Raw genomic sequence first — 16,695 nt, 5'->3', positions numbered from 1 at the left:
TATGTGAGTGGGATAGAACTTCAGTTTCAAATGAAATGCAAGTGATTTTTTTCATCTTAAGAAAAAACATAGAAAAACAAGTAAAAAACAAAACTGTTGCATTCATTTAGTCTCTATATGGACTGAGTAAATATTTCAGCTGACAAGAAAACAAATCAAAATCCAGTTAGGAATGGGACAGTATTTTATAATAAGAACCGTGAAAAGATAAGTGGTTATTAAAGGAGCTGCTTTTAAATAAAATGTATAGAACTGCAAGCTCTCATGACATAAAAGACCAACTCTATGTACTCTGAATTTTTCTACTTTGTGAAAAAAAAAACACAGCATATTTACTTTTTCAATGTTAGGAATCAAAATCTATCAATATGACACATTAGAGGAAAATAATGAGTTACCTTTCCTGATGGAAGACCCACTGCTGGCCTCTTCCGTTGAGCATAACCAGAGAGTCGGTAACAGTAGTGAGGCTTACAGTAAAATTTACCTGCAGATAAAACAGGAGTAATGATCAACAATGCAAACGCAGAAGTTTAGCACAATATAAAAGTCCACCTCACTGCAACTTATTTTCTCCTGCCATTCCTGCTGCTCCCTCTATTTCCTTCAATGCACATGGAGGCAAACACTATCTGAAGTTTTAACCAGCCTTTCTCTCTGCCCCTTCTAGCCAGTCTCTTTTCCATTGGGCAACTAACTGACAGCCATTTAGCTTAAAATCCTATCAAACACCAAAGCAAAGCTGTGAGGCTTGTGTGGTATCACATGCTAACAATGCGGCAGTGTGTGAGGAACAAAGAAACTATCACATGAAAAGCTGGCAGAAGCACTTTTGGAAAAAGCAAAAATGAATGCAACCAGCAGAGGAAAGTGGTAGAGGACAGTGTTAACTCCCAAAGAACCATCTCTAAAAATGCAGTGGCTGCCTGTGGAAAGGCAATCAACCCATCATTCATTTTCACAATTCAGGTCTTCTGTGATACTATTGGTTTAGTTACATCCCAGAAGTCTAGATGGGTTTTCACTGGAATCTGAACACTGTCAGAAAGCCAAAGCAGCACTAATAATACCAGAATACAAACAATAATAATAGCAGCATATTGATGGCACATAATTACTTTCCAGTATACCTTTATCAGTGTACCCTGCAGGGTATATGCAGTCCATAGCACTTCCTACTCTTATCCTATTCCTACAAAATTGCTAATACATTTCAAACCTACATTCTGACCTTTGCCTCTTCATCTAGTTTCTCTGGGTTGATATTTGCATAATGCTTTGGTTTCTGTTAGAAAAGTGAAAAAGACTTTCAAGGAACCTCTGCTTAATCATTTCTTAATATATACCTTTTCCAAAACCTGCTCTTTCAATTTGTCTGAAAAGAACAACAACAGAAAAGCTCTTATATAAAAATTAACAGACTTTGAGGCTTAAAACCAGGCCAAACAGATAGATGGATAGCAATGATGCGTTTATAGCTTTGTTATTTTTTCTTTCAAAGAAAACCCAGAATTAAATATAAGCTAAATTTTCACCACATATTTCTGTTTGGCCATATCTGCTTCATATACACATACGACTGTTAGGCATTTCAGTATGTTGTTAGTGTGCTGAAACTCCAAGCTTTGTGTTTGCTCCACTGAGAAATATCTGGCCACTACTGTGTACATAAGCTTGCTTGCATAGGGAATAACTAAATCTGGTGACAAAACCGTTTCAGCCCATACAGCTGAGCTCAGTCTGTTGCTGCTAAACATATAGTCACTTATTTGTGAATGCCCAAAATCACAGCAGTGCTCAAAAAATGCTTTTTCCCAACTTTGATTACTGATGAACATGTTACTTTATTTGTTGATGTCAAAATTACCATTGGCCCCTTTAAACTTGCATGCCAAGTCCGCTGACCTTCTGGCCAAGTAATAATGAGGTTTCTATTCCTTACTGGAAGACTGGTTTACTGATTGTAAGTTTCCTCAACTCTTCCTGACCCTGCAAGTCCATTATTAAAGTCATTACATAATGCATCACCAATATATAATTTTGGTTCTTTTTGCCCCTTAAAACTAGATAATGTCTCCATGGCTATTATTCTACCCTATATATGCAAAATATTCTTCCTAACTACACACAGTAGATACCCATGAATTTTATAATACTTCAATCTGCACGAGAATATTACTGAGCTCCATCCTGTGGCATATGAGTTTGTAATTTTTACTTCATCTTTGCCTCAATGAGTAGGGAAAACTATCGGTATTAACACTTTTTTCCCTGTTATTTTGGTTTCTACAACATGCCTAGAGTAGCATCCTTTCCACCTAACCTCTCACTAGGTTTACATCATTTTGCATACATTTTCCTACTGAGATAGGAGTAAAGATGAATTGCAGCTGTGGAAGAAAATAAAGGCATACCTGATGATATAAATAAAGGTTTATCTGAGGTACTTTCTCATATTTTCTTCAGAAAAACACAATGTTTCTGTCAGTCACTGCTCAAGCAAAGAATGCAACACATTGCTGCTCTTAGGAGGAGATTATTTTTCACAAGTCATGTGTGATCAAGACCTGCCTGGATAGGTTCCTATGCGACCTGACCTAGGTGGACCTGATTCTGCAGGGGCATTGGACTAGATGATCTCTAAAGGTCCCTTCAAACTCATACCATTCTATGATTCTATGAATTCAAATTGCCACTTTCAGTATGCACACTTTATTGATGAAGTAAGTTTAATCTGCTGCCATATTGTCTGGTTTCTCAGATTCGTTAGGTATACCTGAAGTTTTCCATAATTCTTAGCATGCTAGATTCTGCTGACTCAGCAGCAAAATCAAGGAAAAAATGTAATGTTCCTTCTCAGTCTATCAGATACAGAAAATGAGAGTCATCACTGAATCTTCAGTAGTTACTTCAACAACACTTTCTATACACATATAACATTGACTTACCTCTACTCAACCTCGATGCTTCATTTTTCACTATATCAACAGAACTTTGTTTGTAATGAGCTATTTTCTTAAATGTAAAATAAATGTATAGAGTTGGACAGTTGTGATGTCTTCATGAAGAAAAAGCTGACTGCATTTGTCTCTAACATGCTATTTTATCTTAAGTGGTATTAAACCCTAAGGAGTTTCCTCATTTGATAGTACTGAAGTAAGAGTAAAGGGTCCGGGCTTCAAACCCAGAATCCAAACCCTTTTAAACCCCTCAACTACTACCTGTTTCTTTGTGTTCTAGCAGCTGTTATGTTAAATTCATTCCTAAGAGCTTAGTTATTTTGCTGTCAGTGTGACCTGGCCATAGGAAAGCCATATAGTTTCAACAGTTAAAGAGATGGAGTCTTTGGAACACAGTTATTCTCTCCCCTAACTCACTGAAAAATCTTTAAGCAAAGAGTGAGCTGAAATGACTAGACAGACTTCCAAGGCAGTTAAGACTATTGTGAGAAAAAGGCAATTTCTCTTACCATCTTCAATATCATAGGCATAAGACGACAAGCGCAGAGTTGTCGCACAGTATTCGCACTTGAAGCAAGTGCGGTGGAAGAATTTGCCTTCCGCACTCAGCCTTTCCATCACGTAGACTCGCTTGCGGCAGAAGTAACAGACATCACTGCCTCCCAGGTTTTGGGGGAACTCCTTTTTGAGCGAGCCCTAGAAAGAAATAGGCATGTCTAAATTTGTGCGTGTTCAGCCTCACCAAGATTGCACGGATGTGTTTTCTCTTCATTTATGCGGAGACGGGAGCATCTGGATGTCTGCGGTTCTTGGACACAATTCACAGCTTTAACCAGGACACCAAAAACTAATCTTATCCTAGGAAGGAGGGTCCTAGGATGCCATGCCTACATATATCAGGAGTAAAATAAGCTCTGGATGAGAAAGTGGACATCAGTATTATTAATGATGACCTTGAAACAAATCACTGAAGGAGGCATATGATGGAAAGTCAAAGCCATTAGAAATCCTTCAAACAGTAATTCTTAGACCTACCTTATCAAAATCAGTATCTCTTCCAGAAAACAGTAATTTAAAAGTAGCCCTAGTGGATCAAACACTTCATAAATACAACAAGCAGTTTCTCAGCTGTGGGACATCAAGATTAGATCAAAACATTTTGCAAGGGAAACAGGGACAACAATAAGGGTGTATGAAGGAAGGGAAACAAAGTCTTTCACAAAGCTACAACAGATACCATCAGTGGTAGTAACAACTGGACACTCACAATACTTCAGATCTACAGTACAACTAATCACAAACACGCATCATCTTCTGCACATCATCTTACCAGTTCCTTCTTGTCTAGAAGGGTTTTGGGTTGCTCTTTCCTTTGAAGCTGATTGGCTATCTGCTCAGCCAATGAGCTCACTCCGCCTGTGTACATCTTTATATACTTCTACCAGATGGATGGAATAAGACAATAGTGAAGTGAGAAAAGGAAGAAAAAAAATCAAATTAAAAAAAGAAAAAACTAAAGTGATAAGAGGTTAGGTGGTGAAAAGGTGCAGAGAGGTCAAATCATGCCAAGACAGTGGACAATATGAAGTGACAAGTAGTAACAGCAAAGCTAGTGTCATCGGAAATCATCAGTACAATCCAGGATCAACTGTAAAAAAGAAGGCTTGCATTTTCCATTCTCTAAGTGCTCTGGAAACACTACTGTGATGAAGAAATCAGTTCTTATTTTCGCTTGTGGGCTATCTTTCACCTGGAAACCTAAGCACAGACAATTCTTAAAGATAGGGCCAAAGGTAGGTTAAAATTTTAGATTCCAGGTAAAATTAATATCAGAAACAAACATTTTTTAGAAGACATGTTACACAGTCTAATGTAACATGCTGATCAGAAGAGCATACTTACATGCTTAGCAACTGGAAAGAACTAATTTACAGAGCATTCATAGAGCAGGGAGAAATACTTAATTAAGGAACTCACAGTGGCTGAAAAATATGAACTCTTCCAATGCTAAAAATACACAGTGGTTTATATGGAAAAAGATGCAAGATCCACTGCATTAAAGTCCCACTTGCATACATCTGGAACACATACTTGTTCAACTGTGAACATAACTTTATGACTAGGCTTTTCTCCATCACGGGTATGGGCTCGCTCTAAGTTTAGATACCTAAAATCCCTCCAGTATTTTCAGAAATCTGGGCAGGTTGGCTGTTACCTTAGGTAATACAAAGTGAGTGAGTGCAAGCCAAGTTCAGTTACTGCAGAAACAGAGGAAGTGTTTTTCACAGGAAATACTTACAACTGCTGGCAGTAATTACATAAGTAAGAAAATGATGTGGTTACATCCATGTTAGCTCAGTCACACTGCAAACACTATGTATTTGACTCAGCAACAAGGAGCATGCCAAGCAATTTTCCTTTTCCGGATTAAGAAGCATTATTGAACGTTTCTAGCAGGAGTCTCCTCAGCAAATGAAGGATCGTCAGGGAGACACTCCAGCTAATGGCAAGTGTAAAATATCAAGGACAACAGCCATCTGAAGGAAAAGACTAAAGTTGTACCTCAAAACCACCTTTACTCATATAGCAGAACTTGTTTGAAGCACACTAGTTATTTCCCACAGCTAATTAGACAGCATAAATTTAATACGTGTGGTTATTAGCCTTTTAGGACTAGAATCATAGAACCATTTCTGCTGGATGAGATCTTTAAGATCGAGTCCAGCCTTTGCCCAGCCCTATCAACCACTAGGTCATTTCCCTAAGTACAAATGTTTAATACCTTCTCATGTTCAGATATGAGAATGGCAGGAAGCATCACAAAAAACTGAAATCCATGGGTACTTCTTTGGGGAAAGGGATTTTGAAAATGGAGTGCTCAGCCATCAGAGATTAGTGCTGCTACCACTGAAGTCCTAATTCCTTAAATAAGAGCTTATTTCTACCTGGAAATAACTTCTACCTGTCTACAAATCCCACTCCAAAATGCAGAGCACTTGCAGTATTTATATATTCGAGAAATAACAAATGATTTGTCTTACAAAATTTTCCATATTATTCCTCAGCTAGTCTGTACATACATATGTGCAGAGTTGCCTTTCAAGGTTAGATTATATGTTGTGAAATAATACATTTTAAATGGTGCTCATTGGAAAAATTTTCTTCAGCATTGATCTTTAACTAGCAATGATAAGAGTTTTTGGCCAAGAGTTTTCCATTTTCCTCTAAAAGACCAGAAACTTTCAAAGCTTTTCAAGTTTTCTTAAAAGATAGTTCAAGCTTTTTGATGGAAGAAAGTTTCAGTGAACAAGTTTTCATTTGAAACCTTTATCCAACTTCAATTGCAAATGATTCAGGATCTTTAGACTTCTACCAGTGCATATGAAGTTCCATGCTTAAAAAGTGATTACATTAATCATAATTCACAATACTTTGCACTAGTTAGTGTGGGAAATTTGATTGCTGTTTTTTTTTATTTGGGATTCTGTGATTCTGATTTTTTGTGTTTTTCCTGTGTGTGCCATCTGGCCTAATACTGGGTCTTAAATGGTGCATTTTATTTTTCCTTTCATAGGCAAAAGCCTTCAAGATTTACAATGTTCTGCAGCACTTTCCAGAGCGGGCAAAGAACCCACACCATCTTAGGTCAAATCAAGTTCCTGCTGTTTATATATGACAACTGCAATTAGTTCAAATTCCCAGCGATTCTTCAGAAGTCCAAAGTACTTTTTATTTCACATCATCCATGACGCACGTATGCACAAACACATCCTGTAGTCTAGCCCACGATCTCAACAGCAGCAGCAAGCAAACCAAGAAAGCTTTACTGCAAAGCCAGAAGGACTACCAGTGAGTGCTCAAAAAACCTGACTGGAGAGTGATATGTACCACAAGCTTTTCATCTACACCAAACATTAAATATATTTAGTTTCAAACCGCTTTATGGCTGACAATAACCAAGCTATGCCACAGGTTGCCTCTGGCTTCTCGTTTGTGCATGAAGATGCACAGATATTGCATTCTGCAGGTGAAGCATTGCAAGCCTAGCCATCTCTTTTGGTGTGTCCTTGGCTGGTGGGACCAGGGTGCAGCAAGCGAACACAGCTGAGTGCACCTTGTAGTGCTCAGGCTAATGCTACCTGTCGAAGAGAGTCAGATGAAGGTGAAGAAGGGCGATTAGAAGAACGGAGGCTAAGGGAGAGCTCCCACTGGTCAACAAAGAATCGGCGAGACGGTTCAGTCTCAGGCTAAAAAATAAAGTGAAAATCAAAGCAATCATACATGACTACAGAGGGGAAAGAAGAGAAAGTTCAAAAAACTCAGGCCCTTCCACCCACCAAAAAACCAAATTTCCTACAGACTTGGAGTACTTGGAGAAAAATGTCCAGTGTGTCTTCACTTTCTCCCTAGTGAGGCAGAGTAAATTATTCTTAATTTGCCCTTTATTAGGTTTTAAGTTATTTAGGACCATTTGGAAGCAGTTACCTACTTCCACAGATGTTCAGTCTCCTGCAACCCAACCATGCTACTGGCAAAGATCCCAAATCAATTTCCTCTTCTCCTCCTGTATCTCCCATTGTTCTGCATTATTGGCCCAAGGCACCAAGATCATATTTCAGGCCATGCAAAATCTCTTCTGTATTTTAACCATGTAAACCAAAAGCCTGCTCTCCTTGGAGATCTAAGAGAAAGAAATTAACTTGTATGCATTGCCAGTAATTACCAACAAATTTCCAACCAACATAAACAGATTGGAAACATCATGCTAAAAAGAATAAATAATAGAAGCCATTCTGATGTTCTCACTTATTAAACAGCAAAACAATAAATCTCAAACTGAGAATTTGCATCCTTCTGAAAACGGTTCCTCACAGGAGAACCCAAAATTTAGTCTTTGAATAGTTGTTTTTACAAGAAAATTACAGTTTTAGTTATAAAAAGGAAAAAAATGTCATGTAGCTATATGAATCACAAAAACAGAGTACTTCTAGCCACTTAAAATAGGCTAGCCTCAAGATTAAATCTACTGGACAAAATGCAAAATAGTTTTGGCTTTCACAATGTCACCAATTTAAAAAAATAAAACTGATTTTTTCATACACAATTTTTCTGTTCTTATCATCATCAAGAATCAATCAAATGTACTTTCTGAAAATGTCTTACTTTGCTAAGCCTTCTTTCTCTTATGTATTTTTCTTGTTTTCTTCACTTAAATCCCACATCATAATCCATCATTGCTTACAGTGTTCCAACATCTGTTTCCTCTTTTTCCTCTCTGCCCTACCCACTTTATGCTTCCCTCTACTTTGCGTTCTCTGTCTCCTCTCTATTTTCTCTCATCCTTAATTCTGCACTCTAGAGAAATTAGTTTGAAAAATAATTTCTATCTTTTCATTGTAATGCTGTTGATCTCTTCCTCCCTAGAAAGGAGCTTCAAAGTGTTAAGTGACTAACAGAAAACAGAGGAACAAAATGTTTTGGTCTAGATGTTAATTTCTGTTTCACCATTTCAACTGAATAAGAAAACTCACGTGAGCATGCTGTGCTTGGATCATGTCTGAGACTTTCAGTTGTGTCACCCATTAACAAATAGGTGCTAATGTGCTTAAACTAGTCTCCTTACTGAAGAAACTTTCATAGTTTCTTCTAGGTCTCAAATCTAGTCAAAGGTTTGCCCTTCCTGGAGAACAGCTTCTGCCTTTTATCATCAGCAAAAATGGCATCCCTAAAGAACGGCAATGAAGTGACTTAGATGTTATAAATTTCCTTTCACATGGCTTGGAAAAGTTAATGCTCACCAGCAAAATTTCTCTGTTTATATTCCAGCTCAAGAAGACAGCTTGATTTTAGATGGTTAACTCAAAAACAATGTTATGAAAAAACTCGCTATGTAGACAGTGTTTTCCAAAAGCACTCTCCAGTTTGCCAAATGCTCTTGGAGATAGCTGAAAACAGGGATAGGGGCACGCAAATAGAAACTAAAGAAACCATTGTTCAAACTGGCATGTTCCCATATGTCAAAGATGACACATTGGAGAGAAAAGAGCACAAAACCAAACCAATCCAAAAGTGTACACTGGAATAAATGAAAATCAGCACAAGCTCTCAACCCTACCACTGGAAAAAAGTACACAGGAAGCATGGACACAAAAGTAGCACTTCAGTGCCAGGAACTACACTTGGAAAAAGCAAAAGCTTTTGCTTCCAGAAGCAAGTAAAATTTGTGAATAACTGACTGATAAAAGATCACTGTGAGATTATTTGATCTGGAGACCAGTTGGTTTTCAGCATATACTCTGTAGCTTGGAGGCTGTTTTTTACCTTACTGTTTATATTGTGTTTTGAGAAACAGAAATGACATCATTCATCAAACAAAGACACTGTTAAGCATTGGCAAGTAGGATAAAAATGCTTTTGCTTCCAGAAGTCTTTTTGACTGTGTCTTTTTAACCACATGATTGACTTTTTCTATGCCTCTCATCCCAGATGTCACCAGTACCCAGTATACCACAATGATAAAGGGTGCCAGATAAGCAGGGCTGTAGTCACCTGATGCCTCACTGCACGTCTGGACTCCAGATGGGCAGCCAGCTGACATGCCCTTTGCTCAACACTCTCAGGTACTTGGTCATCAGAAAACAAACGAGGGGATCTCTGTGAGATGAGGAAGGGTGGAGGAAGTAAACAAACCAGCAAAAAAAGCCCCAAAATGATCAGACATCTAAATGCCAGACTAAAGGTATGAAATTCATTCACATGCAGAACAGTAAGAGGCGCTCCCATGTGAAGACTGGTTTTATTCCCAATGTCTACTGTTAATTCTAATGAAGGACAAAATTTTGACACTCAAGGCCAAGAAAAAACAGTTGAATTTGTTATAATCCACAACTCTCTCACCTAGGACTGTTGCAGCCAAAACCAAACAAGCATGTGGCTGGCCTCTCTGGCATTACCACTCTAAATAAATAAGTAAATAAAAATGCAGCTTTATCATGCAAAAAGAACTTTACATGCCAGCTTATTTCACCATAGCTCTCAATTCTCAAGGACTTATTTTACGTATGTAAACCTGTACATAATTGTCTTACTCAGATTTTGTGCACAGAAACACATGTTCTTAGGGTAATGTACTTCATTTCTCATACAGAATGAGTTTTAGTTTCCTTAAAGATACTGTATATGAAAAGTGAATGCTGTGCTTAATAGATAGGATGTTTAATGAGCCTGGCTGGTTGAAGCAAAACATGGCAAAATCAAGCTATCACAGAAGCTGCCAGTTTTACTTCTGCAACTTCACTGTCCTACTTGTTCTTATTTCACTGTCATGTCAACACACCCCAGGCACAATATTTGACACCTCTGCTATTCTGGTCTTTCATACCAGTCTTCTTTAACTGTTACGTGGTGCACTTAGTGACACGGAAAGAAGACCTGGCTTGTGGCCTGCTGTATAAAACAGAAACACCTGCGATCTCAGCCTTCAGCTAATTTGTTAGTAGAGTTCATAAGTAAATGGACCAGGAACTACAAACACATGCATGAAGAAACTTCAGGTTAGATCTGTCAAGAATGCCAGGGGTGCTGCTACGTATTGCTAAATATCCTCCAAAGCAGAACAAAAAAATTGGGTTCACACCCAATTTACAAGAAACACTTTTCCCATTCAGATGCATTAATAATACTCTCTGCTTTCAGTTCCACCTACTCCTTCCTACTAGATCATTTTCACTAAAACTAGAGCCTATTATAAAGTTGTGGGCTTCTGTGTCACAGCAGACACATGCTTATTCATTTTCTACTGTGTGTCAGGAAACATTCAGCCCACAAAAGTCTTTTGTTAGAACACATTCTGAAAGCTACAACAGTTTTATAGCTGGTTACCACATATGACAATTAATTCAAAGCCTTTACTGGAATGTCAATTAATTTGGCAATATGAATTCAAATCAACCAATTCTTTTGAGTGCCTATCTTTTCTTTTCCCATGTTCCTGTATAATACACAGCCATTCAGACAGACTGATGAATATTTCACTGTTAAGGCTTCAAAGTCTCTATACTAAATAATGCCGCATCATTTTTCCTTTCACTTTGACCTGTAGGAGGCAAGATGGAATGCCAGTTGTTTAACCATCCAGAAAGCAAGCAGTGAAAACAATGCAACTATGTTCGCATGAATTAGCACAAAACATAACTCTTCTTGTTCTGCTACAGCCACAGTGAACTTCACTAAAGAGGTGTAAGAGAAAAAGAATGGTAAGTGATAGATCTATGGCAAAATCCAAGCATATAGCAAACTGTTGATGAAGGCTTGTTATGCATTTATGTGGCTATCACACAGAAATAATCACTCCTAATTGACTCTCAGCAGTTCCAGCGTGTTCACAGCAGCATTAGGATAAGTGTGTTTCACTACTCAGTATATTTGCTCTCTGTATTGCACACATCCACCACAGCCTTGTGTCATCAGCATCCATGCCATTTGTTCATGCTCTTTACCCTTTCCTGTCTGGGACTCTGCTCCCCAGGATAGTCAGCACCAGGTTCCCTGTATCTCTGCAGGCAACAAATTATAAGCTTAATAATAGTCACAGACCAACTTCCTAGTCAAAAAACACACTTCATCTGATTTTTTTTGTTATGATACAGACAGAGAAGAGGCCATAATGACAGCAGAACACTTTAATAAGAATATTCTAAACCTAGTAATAATAACTTGACTCCCGTAAGGAAAATTTTTAAACCATATGTATTCATATTAGGTACATATACCTCAATACTGTACCACAATGTACTGAAATTAGCACAATAAAGATGGGAAGGCACTCAATACAAGCCACATCGTGATGTTAGCTTAAAGGAGATAGGAAGTTTAAAAGAAATGGCCAAAGGAATGCATCAGAAGTGCAAAAGACAATAATGCAACAAGAGCACAGCTCCATCTGACCTGCTATGAGATCTGGGCTGAGAGAATTTCAGTAAAAGAAATCATTACTAAAGAGGAAAAAAAAGAATACTTCCAAAAGTAGACCCCTCAACAGAGTCTAAGAGATCAGTTCTGTAGTACAGGGAGGAAAAATTTCTAAGAGTTAAAAAGATGAATCCAAATTATTTTTCAATTATTATTTCTTGGACTAAGAAGACAGGAAAAAAAATTCTGTAGAGGACACAATGTAAAAAACAGTCAAAGTACACTCTTATGACTGAACTAAGCAATAAAAAAGACAGGATGAACAAACACTTGGAGAAGTTAGGGAGGGAAAATAGAGAGCTAAGAGGTCCTTAGTGATGTAAATCCAACGTCATAGATTAAAAAGTAAAATGGCATTTAACTGCCTTAGTTTCTTTAACTCTAAGCTTGGGGAAAACCTTTCCTCTCTCATAAAAAGTACCTATCCAAATTTTCAAACTGTGTTGATGAGTAAGGCAGCTAGCTACCGTATCATCTGATAATGCTATTCTGAATTCAGTTTAAATACAGGTTTTGCTAATGAAAAGGAGTTTCCCCACCCATTCTACACAGACGTTCATTCCTGTATCTTTCCTTGCACCACACACTGTCCACAGTGTGCCAGAAAACTAACCACTTTTTTTTAGTCAGGACAGTTTTAAATCCGATCTGTAAGCAGACCTGATCTATCTTGCAGAGTCAGATACCAGAAAGGCAGCATAAAATGTGTGCTCCAGAGGCCGATAATAATTAGACCAGATTAACTGTAATATGTAAAATCAGAACAATAAAATATTTCAAATTTTATGTCTGAGGATTAAGTCTTGTCTACTCTGCTAAAAGGTAATATGCCTTTACAGTGTTTACAGGCATATAAAGTGTTCAGCAATTAAACATTTTCCAGTTACGAAGAAATTGATTTGTGTAATCCTTATTTAAAGTTATGAGAAGTCTATGGAACTGCAGTTGCCTTTTTATCACCTCAAGATTAGTTCAGGGAGGAGTGGAATTTATTACCGCAGTAAGAAAATGAAACAAACATTTGAAAAGAGTACAACTCAAAGAAGCACAATGAACACCTACAACAAAACACAAATATTAAAGGATTTCAGGACAACAAATATATGTGCACAAACACCTGGATGCACATTTACACACTGTGCTCAGAACAGCTCTCACTGCTCCAAATTCAAGCTCAGACATAGTGAACACAAACTCTGTTGAGACAAAGGCTTGGGTGTGAGGGAAACAGAAGGGCAACAGTTGACACTTGCAGGTCACTACAACACTCCAAAAAAGCACTTCATACAAGTAATCCTAAAAGACCTTCATGGATACAAGGGCAAGTTTCCAGTCACATCAGTTTAAATGAAGAGTGGAGATGGAGAAAGGCTGCGCTTTCTTTCCCTGCATTACTCCAATCATTTCATTTCTATTTTGCTGGAAGTCAAAACTAAGAAAAGCTACTATAATTACAGATTACCCTGCAGTAAAATGTCAGAGTCTGTGGTGGAGACTCTCCACATTTCTAGTCAGTTAATGCTGACCTATGTTTCTAGCCTAGGAGGCTGAAGAAGCCTTATCACCATCTGAAAAAGAAACTTGGAAATACATTTGTGAATCTGGGAAGTGATCGAATCACTTGTACAAGCAGTAATGAAGAGAGAAGGACAGAGCATGCAGAGGGAATCACCTGCAGCCTGGGATACGGTGGAGAGGAAGGTGGAGTGGAAGAAGAGAGCATGATCACTTTTTTGGGGCAGGTCCGACAACGTTCCTTATTCCTCATCTTTTTTTTAAAACAGAAAAAGAAAAACAAACACATGATAATGGTAGAAAAAAGGATAACATTACCCTTGGCTGTGGTGAGACAGGCCGGAGCACATGAACTGAGATACTATGATCTTAAGCTCACACCTCCCACGAATGAGCTCAAGACCCAAGTTTTTCACCCATAGCCACACAATCATATCCTTTTGACAGACACCTCTATGGACAGCAAATGAACTCATATCAATGAGCAATTAAACAGTTTCTGACTCAATGTCTCACAATCAGTGAAAGGTGCAACTTGGAACTCTCCAAAGCTCAGTTGGAATGCTCTCTTTGCTTCATGAAAAATTACTTACTGCGGTGCTTTGCAATGTTTAAAAAAAATCCATCCTCTTGACCTAATTACTCTTGCTTGCATTTCATTAGCTTTACAAGTCACAGTGCTCTGTTCTCAGCTTCAGATCCCTCTTTTAACTTACAGATACTAAACCATTTCAGGCAAGTTAAACTACTACATTCCACTGGAACAGTAATACAGCTGTTGTATAGCCAAAATGTAGCCATATCTAATAGTCTGAATATAACACAATGTATACACGTCTGCATTTTAATATGTGTCGAAATGGTGCCTTTCTAGGTTTGTATCTCTTTATTACCTACAGTCTTTTCTCCAGTCCTTCTTGATTATTAATGTATCATCTGCCTGACTTTTCCTTCTGTTTTGAGTTCTCACCAGAGTATATCTGGAAATTGTTGCACCACAAAAAAAATGCTGCATATCCAAAGCCATTGTTAGATAGCTTCCAAAGCGACAGGATGCTGTTTAAAGGTATTACAGATGTTCATTGTTGCCCTTACAGCTGAGCTAACATCAACATCTGTTTGAGTATTCTCTTCCATTTCAGAAAAAAAACCAACCAAAACCCAATTCTTCTATTTCAAGTAAATGCTACAAGCATCTTAAACTAAAGCAGATGACTTTGCACTGAAGTGGATGAGGAACATTTATATGCTGTTTCAAAATGCTCAGCTGTGAAGTTGCTAATTTCTAGCTGAAAGGGTGATAACGTTTTTAACCACTACAGCTGTTCAGAGATTTTCAACTGACCATGAACAAGTTTGGATTTTAAATTTCTAAATTTTCACAAACTCAAGTATTTTTCCAGGGCAGATTTCAGAATACAGCACTGTATAGGTAATATGAAGTACACGTTAGGTCCTCCAGTAGGATGCATTTCTGAGCATGAAAAGACAAAGATGGCTATAGGAAAGATATATCAACTGATTTAAATCAGAAATCAAATATTGGTTTTCCTACTTAAAGAAATCAACAGTATTGTAAGTTCTCTTCTTTTGAGATTTCAGCTCCTGCTGACTGTGGTCATCTCAGTCATTTTGTATCTTCAAAAACCACAGTTCCAACAGAATTACTGAGAAGAATTTGTACTGCTGCACCTTTATACCGCACTTTAGGGTAATATCTCAAAAGAACAAGAATCAGACCTCTCTAGGCAGAAAAGCTGTGCACTAAAAGACGTATGATCTCCATCTTACAAGCACCTTTGTAGACATCAGTGACTTAAGCTTATGTATTATACACATCTTTGTTGCTGTTACGAGCCCTGTGAAACTACAGCAGAAGACTGCTGAAGGCCATAAGCTAAGAATCTGCAAAGCCAGGACAAAATTCACTTTTAAAAGTTCCTCTCTCACACCATATCCAAACAGTCAGATCCTCTTCTGGACAGACAATATGGTTTTCCAATGGCTTCACGACTGCATGAGACATTTCTTTCCAAAAGCAGACAAAAGGCTTGGAATTCAATAGAACGCACTATCAAAGATGTTTTTATGCAAGCAGGTGCTCATTTGAGGAGATTACCCACCACACCTAATGGAGATTTTAGATTTTATGATCCTTTAATAAAAATACAGAGAGTTCCACTGTCCACATACGCTTAACAGTATCTTCATCTATTACTGGCTGCTGCTGAGGTGCGCATAATAGCACCAACTCAATTTTGACAACACAGATCATGGTTCTCAAAATGTGGCTCAATAAAGCAAACTTTGTGATCCAGTTCGTGAGGAAAATGCAGGCCACAGAACACTGCAAGCAGCAGACTGGTGAAGATTTTACTGCTTGATCTTTTAAAGGTTTCCCTTTTCAAGGGAGAGAGCTTTAAAGGTCCCGTAATGAAAGTAAAAACTGTTTCAGAACAGATCCACCAGGATTCTCCAGGATTTCTATGAATTCCATATTAGCAAGCCACCCAGTACAACAGACAAGCCTTACAAGCTCATTGAAAATGCTGGCCTTGTAACTCATAATTGCAGGAAAAAGCAAGATTCTAGACTTAAAATGATAAACAAGAACAGCTAAGGAAGTTTATCTGACAGACCCTGGCAGGCAGTAGCCTAAGGCAGTGTAAATATTCCATTCAAACTAGAGGTCCAACCCGCACCACATGCTTTGCAACTCTGTGTTTCTCTGCTGCAATCACTCTCGTGCTTTTGCAGTATACTTTCCCCTTCCATGCAGTTTCCAAGATGCAGGAAGGACTAAAGCTGTCAATCTCAACTTCATCCTGCTTACTGGCAGGAACATTAGGCAACCTGTGGTTTCCGTCAATAACATGTCGCCACTTTGGTTCTCTTTGGAATTGCTTTGCTCCATTTCAAAGGACTCTTCAGGGGATGGTATTTGCTATAGGATGCATCTTGCTCACAGTCAATGACAGAAGTTTCTGCTCCCAAATTGACACCTGTACCAAACAAAAGAACCCTTTCCCACAGCTCCATGAACAGCCTCTTGCTAGTAAACATACATCCTCCCATTAAGAGCTTCTCACGAACAATACTAATCCTTTATAGCATCTCCAATTATGAATTATCCAATACGTACAGCATCTCCAAATGTACTGGCACCTAGCACCAATTCCATTCTTGGTTATCTGTGGCCCAGGAAATTGCCTTGTAGCCAGAGTGCTCAATATCATTGCAGAAAACTGAT

At 38.2% G+C, this 16,695-nt stretch overlaps 1 protein-coding gene across 5 annotated transcripts in view; it reads right to left on the bottom strand.

The window, feature by feature from the left end:
- The window catches only part of MICAL3 (microtubule associated monooxygenase, calponin and LIM domain containing 3), a 162,705-nt gene that overhangs the window by 71,055 nt on the left and 74,955 nt on the right, over nucleotides 1-16,695 (bottom strand). For 4 of the 5 annotated variants that reach the window (XM_062009781.1, XM_062009786.1, XM_062009795.1 and 1 more), the window contains 2 exons: nucleotides 3,470-3,656; nucleotides 399-487 (listed from right to left, as the gene is read on the bottom strand). In XM_062009781.1, the coding sequence (XP_061865765.1) occupies nucleotides 399-487; nucleotides 3,470-3,656 (276 nt within the window). Of the gene's footprint in view, nucleotides 1-398; nucleotides 488-3,469; nucleotides 3,657-4,290; nucleotides 4,399-7,099; nucleotides 7,208-9,509; nucleotides 9,615-11,458; nucleotides 11,516-13,602; nucleotides 13,699-16,695 lie in introns of all 5 variants that reach the window. The other variant, XM_062009811.1, reaches the window with a different exon arrangement.

Source organism: Colius striatus, chromosome 1, assembly GCF_028858725.1.
Source record: "Colius striatus isolate bColStr4 chromosome 1, bColStr4.1.hap1, whole genome shotgun sequence".
Lineage (NCBI taxonomy): Eukaryota > Metazoa > Chordata > Aves > Coliiformes > Coliidae > Colius > Colius striatus.
Note: the sequence above shows the minus strand (reverse complement) of the source record. Positions and strands in the feature narration are given on the sequence as shown.